Raw genomic sequence first — 12421 nt, 5'->3', positions numbered from 1 at the left:
TTTCCCTGCCCATTTCTTTCCCCTCCCAGTCTCTCATTCTCCTATAATATTTTATTTTTTTGCTTTCCTCCCACCACCTCTTTGCAATGCAGGCAGGCACATTCCAGTGTGACTCTGATGAGCCTGTGGTTAATCTGTTTGATTTTAATGTCTTTGTTCACCTTGTCTACCCTAAGAAACCTATACTGTTTCAAGCAGCTTTGAATGTACCAAAAGTGTACATTTTAGAGCAAAAAAATGAAACAGAGAATGTGTTTTCACCAAAGATTTGGAGTTGATAGGAAATGACCTCTTACACCTCCTTTGCTTTTTAGATCTTTAAGCCCTAAGCCACCCTAAATCTATTGTCCCTATAAAAAGCTGCATTTTAAAAGGCTTTAGGAGGCTTGCTGACCTTGCAACCTACTTTGTAAGGAGCCTGCACCCACAGCTATTAAACAAAATTAATTTCAGCACTTTTAAATTGTTAATCTTGCAAAAGACAACTTGCTTGCTCTCCAGTGATCCCACAGGTCATCATTCTGTGAGCTGCAAGCCATCACCAGGGTTCATGGCTCTGAACATCATCAGTCTGCTTGTGGTCTCCCAAATGCCTTACAAAATTAATTCTTTTGCCCTCCACTTTTCCTCCCCAGCAGCTCTCTGAGATCTGGGTGCTCGGTGAGCACTGTGTGGCAGCTATTTGCTAGTAGCCATGCTGCAGATTATACTCTCTTTAAGGTTACTCTAATCTAACTCAGTGCTTCCAATCCTCAACTTACAGTAATGAACTTCAGGCAGCAGGACATGAATTCAGGTAGGAAATGACAGTTTTACTCTTTGGAGTGTTAGAGTTCCTGTTGAAAAGGTGACGTCTCTTGTAAGTTAAGTTTCTCCATACTCATAAGGCAGATGCTTTACCAGGTCCTAATTCATTTTGCATCTTCTTAAATGTATTTTTTTCTGCCTGGCCATGAAACTCTTAAGCGTTGCCTTTTTCCTCCAGTTAGCAGCAATATGTGTGAATGCACTGGGAGAGGGGGAGAAAGTGAATGCTGTATCTGAGTGTTATCATGCTTGGTTCTCCCTGTTCCTTCTACCTCTTTTGTCTCTGCCACTCAAGCCAATTTCAGCCATCCGCCGGCTCTCATTTGGGGTAATAGCCTCTCTTTTTACTGTTGTCTTGTCATGTTTGATTCGGCAGCACAAGGGTTTTAAATTAGCCAAAACGTTTGCATGCTGGGCTTACTCTGCTGCCACTACCAGTTGTAGAGGCACTAAACCACTTGATGCTGAAATTGATGATTGCTCGGAAGGAATAAGAAATTGTTGGTGGCTAGAGCGAAGATTCATTCATGCCGAGCCCCTTTTAAGAAACGGAGGGGGGAGAGAGGGGGAGGGAAAGAGAGATTTCCTTCGTTTTCCTGCTGCCTGGCTGGTGGTTGCATTGTGCTTGTGCCAGATTCCCGCTGAGTGATTACAGCCTTGCGAGGCTGCGTAGTTCCTGTGATTTCAACATAAAAACAGAACAAGAAAAATATGGAGGGAAAGGAAGGGGGTGGGGAGGGGGAAATGAAGCTCTGAACCTTTGCAGTTCAATTCAGTAAAGCAGAATCATGGTATTTGAACTTGCTTCCCACTTTTTTTTTTATGGGGGGGTTGTTGGTTTTTTGTTTGTTTAGGTTTTTTTTAGTCTAATTTATCCCCCCTGATTAGAAATTGACTTGCTAGAAGTTGTATCCAGAATGAGACTTCATAAGTTGGTGATGCTGAACCGGAGTTGAACTGTAAGCTGCTTTTAAATATTCTCTGGATTAAAAAGAAACCATCATTAATGTGATCTGGGATCACTAAGAAACTAGGAAACTTCTAATGCTATTTGCACACACACACCCTCCCCCCCCCCCCCCATGTCTTTCAGTTGTTGTTATTATTATTATTTAGAAATATGGAGGGCCAGAATTTGCAAGGGAAAAAGAAGATGGGATGAAATTTAACAAGGCCAAGTGCAGGGTCCTACACTTCGGCCACAACAACCCGAAGTAGCACTACAGGCTGGGGACAGAGTGGCTGGAGAGTAGCCAGGCAAAAAGGGGCCTGGGGGTACTGGTAGATAGTAGCTGAACATGAGCCAGCAGTGTGCCCAGGGGCGCAGAAGAGCCAATGGCATCCTGGCCTGGATCAGGAACAGTGTGGCCAGCAGGACAAGGGAGGTTATTCTGCCCCTGGACTCAGCACTGCTCAGGCCACACCTTGAGTACTGTGTCCAGTCCTGGGCTCCTCAATTCAAGAGAGATGTTGGGGTACTAGAACATGTCCAGAGAAGGGCGATGAAGCTGGTGAGGGGCCTGGAACACAAACCCTATGAAGAGAGGCTGAGGACACTGGGGGTGTTTAGGCTGGAGAAGGGGAGGCTCAGGGGTGACCTCATTGCTGTCTACAACTACCTGAAGGGAGGCTGTAGCCAGGTGGGGTTGGTCTCTTCTCCCAGGCAACCAGCAACAGAATAAGGGGGGACAGTCTCAAGTTGTGCTGAGGGTGGTCTAGGCTGGATGTTAGGAGGAAGTTTTTGCCAAAGAGAGTGATTGGCATTGGAATGGGCTGCCCAGGGAGGTAGTGGAGTTGCCACCTCTGGAGGTGCTGGAAAAGAAAGACTGGATGGAGCACTTAGTGCTATGGTCTAGTTGATTGGACAGGGCTGGGTGCTAGGTTGGACTGGATGAGCTTGGAGGTCTCTTCCAACCTGGTTGATTTTATGATTCTATTGATTCTATGGCAGTGGCTGAGAAACTGTACCAAGAGGAAACAGATGAAGCAGTAGAATCAAATGAATGGCCGAATGACCAGGGTTGCACAATGGATAGAATTATAATTCAGAACTATATACAATCATATATGTAAAGTGAGAGGGGCATCTTTTGTTCTCTTTTGAGTGGATTTGGCTTCTTTTTGAAAAGAATGTTCTGGATTGCCTTTTTTTTTTTTTTTTTTTTTTTTTATATATTCTTGCACTAGCTTCTGGGTTACAGTGATGATTGGTAGTCAAATAGTCAGAAAAGGTCAGGAAGATACCCAAGTACTATGGTTTAGCATTTCCAAGTCTTAAGATAAACACTACTCAACAGCAGCAACTGTAATTTAGAAACAAACCCAAACCAAACCTGTTATTAACCATATATGCAAGCTCCCAGACAGTTAGAAAAGTGGCTTCACACATATAAGTCATTATACAGTGTCACAAATAGTGTGGGAATACGATTGCATAGCATCCAAGCCAAGGAAGATGTTCCCATTTGGTTTAATATTACTAACATTATTGTTAGTAATATTCTAGCACTTTTGTCCTGATTACTGAGCCACCTGTTCTCTTACATAAGATGCCCTTTTTCTGTAAAAATAAAGATCTTGTAATTGTTAAGGTGTTGACATCTAACATTATGTGTCTCTTACATGTAATAAGTTGTGAAGAAATCATGTGAATGACCAAAGCTCCGAATATACAAATCTAACTAAGAGGCTGAATCCTTGGGGCCTGGCAGTGGCCTGTTGTTGTGCAAGTCTAGATCCAAGGGCTTCCATCCGTGCCAATTAATAGTAGATTGGCAAGCCAGGTGACTATGATAGGTTTGGTTCTGTTATCTGTCTCTTAACTGTTGCACTGTTCAGAATTGCTGATTTCTCTGCAAAATCATGACAGATGTATTACAGGAAAATTTATTGCTTGAGTAGCTAGTGAGGAAGTTAATGCAAAGGATAATAAGTAGCTAATGCAGCAGACTTTGGTGTGGTTTGATAACATATGGGATGGCTCAGTCTGTCCTATTAAGCAAATGTAGCCAGTTTATGCTCTACATACAAACTAGAGATTTGATAAAGCACTAAATTAGCTTTCACAAGGTAGTAGATGTTGGATACTTAATGGGATCATCATGCTTTTGCTACACTTGGTTAAGATGTGTTCTGTAACAGAAGCAAGTGGCAGCATGACATTTCACCAGGGAAGGAAGCGTGTCTTGTGACTGAGTCACGAGTTTGGGAATTACAGCGTCCAGGCATTGCTTGGCTTCCAAATTACCCTTGCTCTGATTTACCAGAGGTTTATCTTTTCATATCTGCAGAACAGGAGTGTGTCCTTCCCTTTTCTCTTTGCCTGCTTCTGAAACTTAAGCCATCAATGCTTGTAAAAGCATTCTTGGATGCAAAGGGTGCAAGTAATCATAATTCTCTGAAGCTTTGGTCACATGAGACTAATAGTATCTCTCTCAGTAAGTGATGGGAAATTCCCTCAACTTGGTAGCAGGGAATTCAGAGGTGTAAGCAAATTTGAATCAGAAGTCTTAGTAGAGTGTGAAAGAGGAAATTCAGGGCTTTGCTCTGCATTCCCTCTGCCAGTGTTCTAGTATTTAAAAGGTGAAGTTAAAGAAATAGTTTGGTGAAGCTACTAACTTGTTTGTATAGTGAAAAATCAATTGGTACATGGGGACAATGTCCTCGCCTTCACACACTTGAACCCACTCCATCAGTGGAGAATGTGGGTGCAGAAGTCAGCCCTCCTGGAGCTCCCATCAAGTTGGTCTCTGAAACAAGTCCTTGGTTTGAGCAGTCTCCTTATCTGAGCTGATGTTTGATGCACTAAAGCAGGCTTCTGTTAGCTGGTAACACTTATAGAAGCTTGTTTCTTCAGTTTCAAAGAAATGGTTGTAAAATGATTTTTTTTTCCCCTTCCTAAGTTCTGTGGGTTTTTGTCATCTTAAATAAAAATCTGAAACTGCTGACAGCAGTGTATGCTCACAGCTAGCTAGCTTGAAAAAAAATATGCTTTAAAACCCATTAAGTGTTTTGTATTTATCACAGAAATCTTTTTTTAGTGTTTTTTTTTTTCTCCTATGCTTACAGATACTGCTCTTAATTGCTTTTGAAAAACATCATTTTACTTTCTCTAGCATCTTAATGGTTATGTAAGTGTCCAGTCCTGAATGACCACTGCCAGGCTTTGCACTTCTCCTGCACTAGGGAGACATCCCTACCTTTTTGTGAAAATGCAGGGAGAGTGTCATATATAAAATGATCCTGTTTGAAAGGACTGAAGCTGCATCCCAATATAGATCACAGTGGAAAATGACTCAAAATTACATGACAGCTTCTCCCCCATTTACCCCCCTCCCCTGCCTCCCCCCTGCTCCTTCCATTTCAGCCTGTTTCTCAGTCAGGCTGTGGTAAGAAATATGTGTTGTGACATTTTAGTTTACTGTTACTTAAAATCCTTTAGTGTCTTTTCATTAGCATGTTATGTATGGGATTGCAAAGGACATGGGTACCGCTCAGTCTCAGAGGTGCTGCTGCTGGTGTCCCAGGGATTGAAACGGCTTTTAAAAGCACTAGTTGCATGCTAGGCAGTAGGGTACCTACCTTGGCAGTAGGGTACCTACCTTGGCAGTAGGGTACCTACCTTGGCAGTAGGCTCACCTATCTCCAACAGAAGCCCATGCTATGCTTTAGGCTGAAATCCTGTGTTTCAAAACCCACTGAGGGCAGCACGGACTTTGGATGCTTGTATAAACAAGAAGACTGCCTCATAACTCTTCCTAAGCTTGCACCTGACGAGCTGCTTGGAGCTGGAGGGCTGCCTTTCCCCTAATAAATTCCTTTTTGTGAACCCACTTGTTAGTCAAGCATTGTGCACACTAACTACAGCGAGGGCCCTGTGTCTTGGGCATAAATTACTCTCGCGTGGCACTGTCTCTGAGCAGCCCCCCAGTTATGGATTACTTTGTTCTCGACTTGACAGGAACATAATTAGAACTGTTGATGAAATCTACCAAATTGTTCCTCCGTGGCCTCAATGGTCAGGAAATTTGGCTGAGTCGTATTTGTCACCGACGTAGAGGCTCTAAACACTTCATATTAACTATGTTATTAATGTGCCCTCTAATCTGTCCGTGAATTGGTAACACTTGGAGTGAGCTTGTGCTCTAATAGCACCTTGTGATGAATACATTGTAATGCTGCTTAAAAGTTTCTGGAGGGGAGGGGAAACACCACCTTAATAAGCAGCCAACGTTTCCAGGTTGTTTCTTTCCTCTGTATGTGCATTTTTATGTTTATGTAGTTTTGTTTTGATGAATTGGAGATTCACTTAGGCTTTACATTGACGGACCGTTTTCTGTTCTATAGGATTTGCTGACATTTGGGCTGTTTCATTGCCAGAGGAGGCTTTGTGTGTCCCAAAGGAAGTGAGTGATCTGACCATAACAAATCCTGCCAAAATATTTTAACACCGTTACGATTTTCTAATGCAATGCGTAGTGAATGTGACTAGAAAAGGATGGTGAGTCCATGAAGGGGGTTCGCTCCCTCTCCTCTGCCCTTTGTTGGTTGGAACGAGCACGCAGGAGCTGCTGGGGGTGGTGGGAGACCGCAGTCAGCAGTGGGGGGGGGGGAGGGAGGGGTTGTTTGCCTCCTGAAGCGTATCGCTTCAGACGCAGGAATGGCTTACACTTAATCTTTAAGCCAACCTTTCAAATTGTGATCCTGTTCTTGAACCTTACGAGTCCACGGTGATCAGAGGCAATATTTTAGCTATGTTGAATACATGCATTTTGGTTGCTATAAATGTTCAGTAAATTAAAACAAGGAAACACTCATGAGACACTTAAGAATGAGATTGGTTTCTGAGGGTCTTAGGAGTTGTCACGATGATGTCTTGGATAAAACAAACTCTTACCTTCAAAACAAAAGGCTGTCTCCTACTTCAGTGTGGTTTTTGAAGAACACTTAGGTAGCTCTTAACTATATAAGCAACTGTGCTTACATAGAACATAAAAATAAGAGATTTTGCGTGCAATGTTCAGGGGATGAAATCAGTTGTGATAACCAGATGTTTAGCATAGATCTGGAAGTATGGAAAAACAATAATTGAGATCCCTGAACTATTTTCCTAGTACCCTGGTGATCTGCTACTATTAAATTTAACCACTTAAATCCACCCTCTCAAAAACACAGACTATGACTGAAGTTAGTATTTAGTAAAGGATTAAAAATGTAAAACCAGCAAGCAGTCCCAAATGACAGCAGAATATCAACCATCATCTTCTGTGCCAAACATACACCATGTTGGATTACCCTGGCAGCTAACTTCTGTACCAAGGTGACCTCTTGTTTCTTTGGTCATTTTACATTCACACACTTAAGAAAAATGAAGTAGCTGATCATATGTAGCAGCAAGTTTTGCTGGAATGAGGAAAGCTAATAAGAGATAGGAGGTGTCGAGCATAGCCACAGCTTTGGAAGTTGCTCTATGTAAGCAGATCCTTCTACTAAATGGTCCCAAGTATCTGACAGACTTCACACAATCATCAGGTTTGGAAGGGACTTGAAGGATCATCTAGTTCCAACCCCCCTGCCACAGGCAGGGACACTTTCCACTAGATCAGGTAGCCCAGAGCCACATCCAGACTGACATAAACTTCCAGGGATGGGGTCTCCACTACCTCTTTGGACAACCTGCTCCAGTGTCTTGCCATCCTTATGGTGAAGCACCTCTTCCTAATATTTAATCTAAGTCTGCCCTCCTCTAGCTTGGATCCATTCCCCCCAGTCCTATCACTACCTGACACCCTAAAAAGTCCCTCATCAGCATTCTTATAGGCCTCCCTCAGATATTGGAAGGGCACAATAAGGTTGAAGCCTTCTCTTTTCCAAACTGAACGACCCCAACTCTCTCAGTCTGTCCTCAAAGGAGTGGAGCTCCAGGCTCTTTCATGCAAATCAATCTATTTCTAGTCATGTAATGAACAATTTAAGTTGTTCTTTTTCATTTGATTTATAGTTTCCTTTTATGTGTAGTTGCCATTTGTGGAAATTAGAATTAGGACGCTCAAGGTAGGTGTTAGTTCATACAGACATGTTGATGACTATTATTGGAGTAAAGCAGACAGACCAGACTTACCCCAGATCTGGCTTTTTTTTCCACTGTTCTTGTCTCTTATTTACTCATTTCATCCTAAGTTTTTCTTCTATAATTTCACCCTTTTATTTCTAACAAAACCTTAAGGTCTTGAAGGCTTTTCTAAAGAATTAGGTCTTGTTACATATTTGCAGTGTGTTCAAAACAGATTTACATCTTGTTTTGTCAGTCTTGTTTTACCACAGTTCTAAAATGGGACATTCTTTGGGGAATTCTTACCCAAAAGCATGTGTTTTGCTGTCCTGACTATGCTTCATCTCTTTCTAATATGCTTTCACTACAGAAACCTGTTGGGTTTTTTTGGAAAGTGAATAAGCATTGTGTTATCCTTGAACCATGTTAGTAGTTTTATGAATTTGTCATTAAGTTGTTGATTTATTTTTTTCCCTCAGTCTCCAGTGGGAATGTCATGGTATGCCTCTTGTATCCAGAAATCTAATGTGTTGATCAGTAGTGCAAAATTCATCATGAGCAGAGTTTCATGCTGATTTCACTTTCCCTTTAAGAGTGGGAAGTAAAGGCACTTATTGAAGGGGGAGGTGGGAAATGGCAGGGGTAATATTAGAATTGGGCCCTGGAATACTAGTTTGATAAAACTGTGTGATCTTAAAGTGTCAGCTGTAGAGACCATATGCTAGCAGCCAAACTGGTGTTTGAAATCAAGGTTCATAGCTAATCATTCTAAGAAACACACTTACCATTTCATAAACTTTAGGAAAGACTATTTTCATTTCCAAACATTTATACTACTCAGCTGTTTTATACATTAAAACCCAATTAGAACTTACAGGGTCGTTTGAAGAGTTTTTCAAAGCTATTTCTTCTAGGAACAGTACATGGACTGAGGCTTTAGCACTGAGTAGTTCGTATTCTCAATTGTATCTATTGTGTTCCTCTTTCTAAGAAAATAGAGTTTAAAGAATGTTTATTGCCAAACTAGTGGGAGCAAATCCTGAACAGTTAGTATCACATTTAGAACACGAGACATATCCCCTAAAACCAGCAAACTGAGATCCCAACGTGGCCAATGAGCTCCAGATTACAGCTGAAAAATACTTTCTTTCATTTCTCTAAGATGGTAATGATTAAGTGAAAGTTTATTCTATCACCTCTCTTCTGCCACATTATGCACAACTCATTCAGGGAGAAATAAACATGAAAATGTGATGAGTGTTTTAGGGAATCAGATGTACCTGCTAGTGAGTGGAAAAGTTTGCTTGAAGCACCACCACCTTGGTTCTCAGGGCCAACCTAACACCTGAGCTGGACTGCCATATGTTAGTGGCATTCTTCTATGAATCCATATGGTTTCTCAGAATACAGCAAACCTGATTTGACAAGGCTCCAGCTGTGAATCTGTATATTACTTGACCCATAGGAAATAACTAAAAAAAAATACTGTCCAAAGCTATAGAATAATCTTTAATATTATTAATTTGGATGCAGATTTATTAGCAGATGTCAATAAGATCACACCACTCCAGGTCAGGAAATGATCAGTGTAATTGTGCACAGAGCAGTAGCAAAAGAATGTATTCTAAGTATGAAGACCTGAAAGATGCATGTGATATGAGCACCATTGCAAGACTTCTTACCAAAGACAGCCTTTTTCTGAGCATAACCAGATATTCCCACAGCATTATTTACCCGTTGGGAATTAATGGAATGGTGTTTGGTAAACATTGTGTTCCCAAATCGAGGCTTAGCTAGCTGTGGGTAGCAAAGAGTTACAAAGGAGGTTCATAAGGTGGGAAAAAAAACTACTTTAAAGGCCAAATGAGAGAGTATAAGATTTCAATCTGGGAAGCTGTTTTCTGAAGACTGCTGTGCCCCCAGGATCCCCATACAGGAAAAGCTGAAGCAGTTTGCTTTAACAAAAAGATGTAAAAGGGAGTTAAGCAATTGCTTACTCCTCTCTGTGTGTTGCAGTAAAGCTGAGCTGAAGCTAAGTTGAGAGCCTGGTGCTTGTCTTCATGAGGAGACTGTATGAATGAGAGGTGGCAAAGATATGAAGATTTACTCAGTAAAGTCATACTTGTCAATAGCTTCTCTTGCTGGATATTTAAAGTTCAAGTGCTTATTTGCTTTAGTTAAGTGCTTTTAAGTGCTTTAAAAAGCATTGGCCCATTTATATAAACAAATAGAGAACTCACTGATAGTCTTCCCAGTATGAGTGTGATACCCAATATTTGGATATCCTTCCTTGGGTCTGAAAAATATTCAAACTAGCAGTTTCTAATACATGTCAGTTATTGTTAATGGGGTATTATATGACTTGATTGTAGACATTGTCTATGATGAAACACAGTTTATCTGTCACACACAACCATAAGAAAATACAAAGTCAGTAGCTTGGAAACTTGATTATCCAGGACTTAAGTGGTACTTGAGAGGAAGAATAAGCTGAAGGCCTGATTTTCTTTTAGAATATTTGCATTATACTTACATCTCTTACATATATTTCTTACTCCTCCTCAGCTCTGCTAACTCTGGAATCTCTTTTATGCTGAGAGTCATGCAAACAAATTTAAACAGGTTCTCTAACCATGGGAGAATCCTGTTCATGCAGAAAGAAAGCAAACTACCAAGAGTTAAGCAGTAGTGGAGGTAAAGATTGGGATGGTACTTACATGGTTCCCCACAGTGTTCACTACTGGTCAGTGCTATTGTGCTACCCTGTCCATTGTCATCAGGGTACCATCAGAGCATTACTCTTCTTGAGTAATATCTTTTAGCCTAGTGAGGCTGTTGTGATACCAAAAACCTAAGAATGTCACCAATTTATATATTGAAAGTTATCCTCTTCATATGTATAAAGAAATAAGTATTATTTAGAGGGTGTACCTCAGCCAGTAAGGTGTTATAGAATCATAGAGTGGTTTATGTTGGAAGGCTCCTCAAGGATCATCCAGTTCCAACCCCTTGCCATAGGCAGGGACACCTCCCACTAGAACAAGCAGTTCTAGTGTCAAGGCAGTTAGTTCCAGAAGAAAAAGTAAATTGAGTATCATCAGCAATGAGCCTTCAAAATATTTTATGTTAGCAATAGAAATGTAGCTGGATGCTATTTTTCAAACTAGAATAGCATCCTTCATTTAAAAAAAAAAGGCAGAAAAGAAAGAAATGTTGTCCTAATAACTTTATTTGCATGTAGAATCATAGAATCAACCACTTTGGAAGAGACCTCCAAGATAATCCAGTCCAACCTAGCACCCAGCCCTATCCAGTCAACTAGACCATGGCACTAAGTGCCCCAACCAGACTTTTCTTGAACACCTCCAGGGATGGTGACTCCACCACCTCCCTGGGCAGCCCATTCCAATGCCAATCACTCTCTCTGTGAAGAACTTCCTCCTAACATCCAGCCTATACTTCCCCTGACAGAACAGTTCCCTTTTACCCACCCCATATACTATGAAACTTAGTATCATAGTCAGGTGGATTTCAAAGTGTTGCTAATATAAACTTCATTTAATAAAAGGCAAGTTTGAAATCTCTTACAAATCGGTGCATGTGACATAGTCTGAAGATTGCTTTTGTCAAGTTTGATTAGCTCCAAGAGAAATGTTTTCTAAATATTGGTTGTAAGATTAATCAGACAGTGTAAGACCCGGAATTATTCCTCATCACCTGAAGACAACATAATGTATTATCTCATTTGGGAAAACGTAACTTCTGAGGATTAAAATGTGTGCTTTGAAGATTGGGCCTAAGGAGAAACTTTCAGACTGCTCTTTTTTTTCAAACTGATTTGTAGTTTTACATATTATATGTCACTTCCTATAACTTTTCCCCATATTACAAGCTGATAGTACCAACTTCATTACATTGAAGGATGTTCTCATTATTGACTCCATTCTCAATTAATTATAAGTTTGTCATGTTTTAATGAGTAGGATTAAACTTTTATATTCCAAATATATGTCGCACATTGCTTGCTTGGAAAGTTTCTGAAGGTGTTTGAATCGTGTCTTGGATTCAGGACAAAGGAAAAATATTCCTTGTGCACATTAAAAACCATCTACCATATTTAAATGCTTTTAGAAAACTTTTAGTAGCTCTGTGCTTTAAAACAAAGTTCTTTCCTAGATTTCTCCATCACAAACAGTTGATGTCTTCACTAAAATGCTCGTATAGACATGCATTATGTCCTGTAAAATATAGGAGAGTAGAAGGAAGAGTAGCACTAATGTATTTCAATCATACTCTAATTTTCACTGAGTACTCTGTTCTTCTTTGATAAATCCTTGCTTCCTTCTATAGCTTTTTTTTTTTTCTCCTCAATCTCTCTTCAAAATGAAATGGTACTTTTTTTTAACTTGTTCACCCTGTCTTTTAAAACCATGCTATGTTTGCAGTTGCTGCCACCTGTGCATTTCAGATGCAGATTTGGTCTGGTGCAACTCTGTAGAGCTTTCTCTCCAAAATTCAGTATGCTTTAATAGACTTTGATCATTCATCATATCTTCTAGCAGG

General features: G+C 40.5%; 1 protein-coding gene across 5 annotated transcripts in view; it reads left to right on the top strand.

Annotated features, from left to right (window-relative positions):
• The window catches only part of ESRRG (estrogen related receptor gamma), a 414670-nt gene that overhangs the window by 159544 nt on the left and 242705 nt on the right, over positions 1 to 12421 (top strand). Inside the window, exon 2 of one of the 5 annotated variants that reach the window (XM_064164515.1) lies at positions 6154 to 6212. The exons of 3 other annotated variants lie outside the window; for them this stretch is intronic. Coding sequence is in view for 1 of the 2 variants with exons in the window: in XM_064164514.1 (XP_064020584.1) it covers positions 6273 to 6307 (35 nt within the window). In the remaining variant the exon portion in view is untranslated. One more of the 5 variants, XM_064164514.1, reaches the window with a different exon arrangement.

Source organism: Pogoniulus pusillus, chromosome 25 (assembly GCF_015220805.1).
Source record: "Pogoniulus pusillus isolate bPogPus1 chromosome 25, bPogPus1.pri, whole genome shotgun sequence".
NCBI lineage: Eukaryota > Metazoa > Chordata > Aves > Piciformes > Lybiidae > Pogoniulus > Pogoniulus pusillus.
Note: the sequence above shows the minus strand (reverse complement) of the source record. Positions and strands in the feature narration are given on the sequence as shown.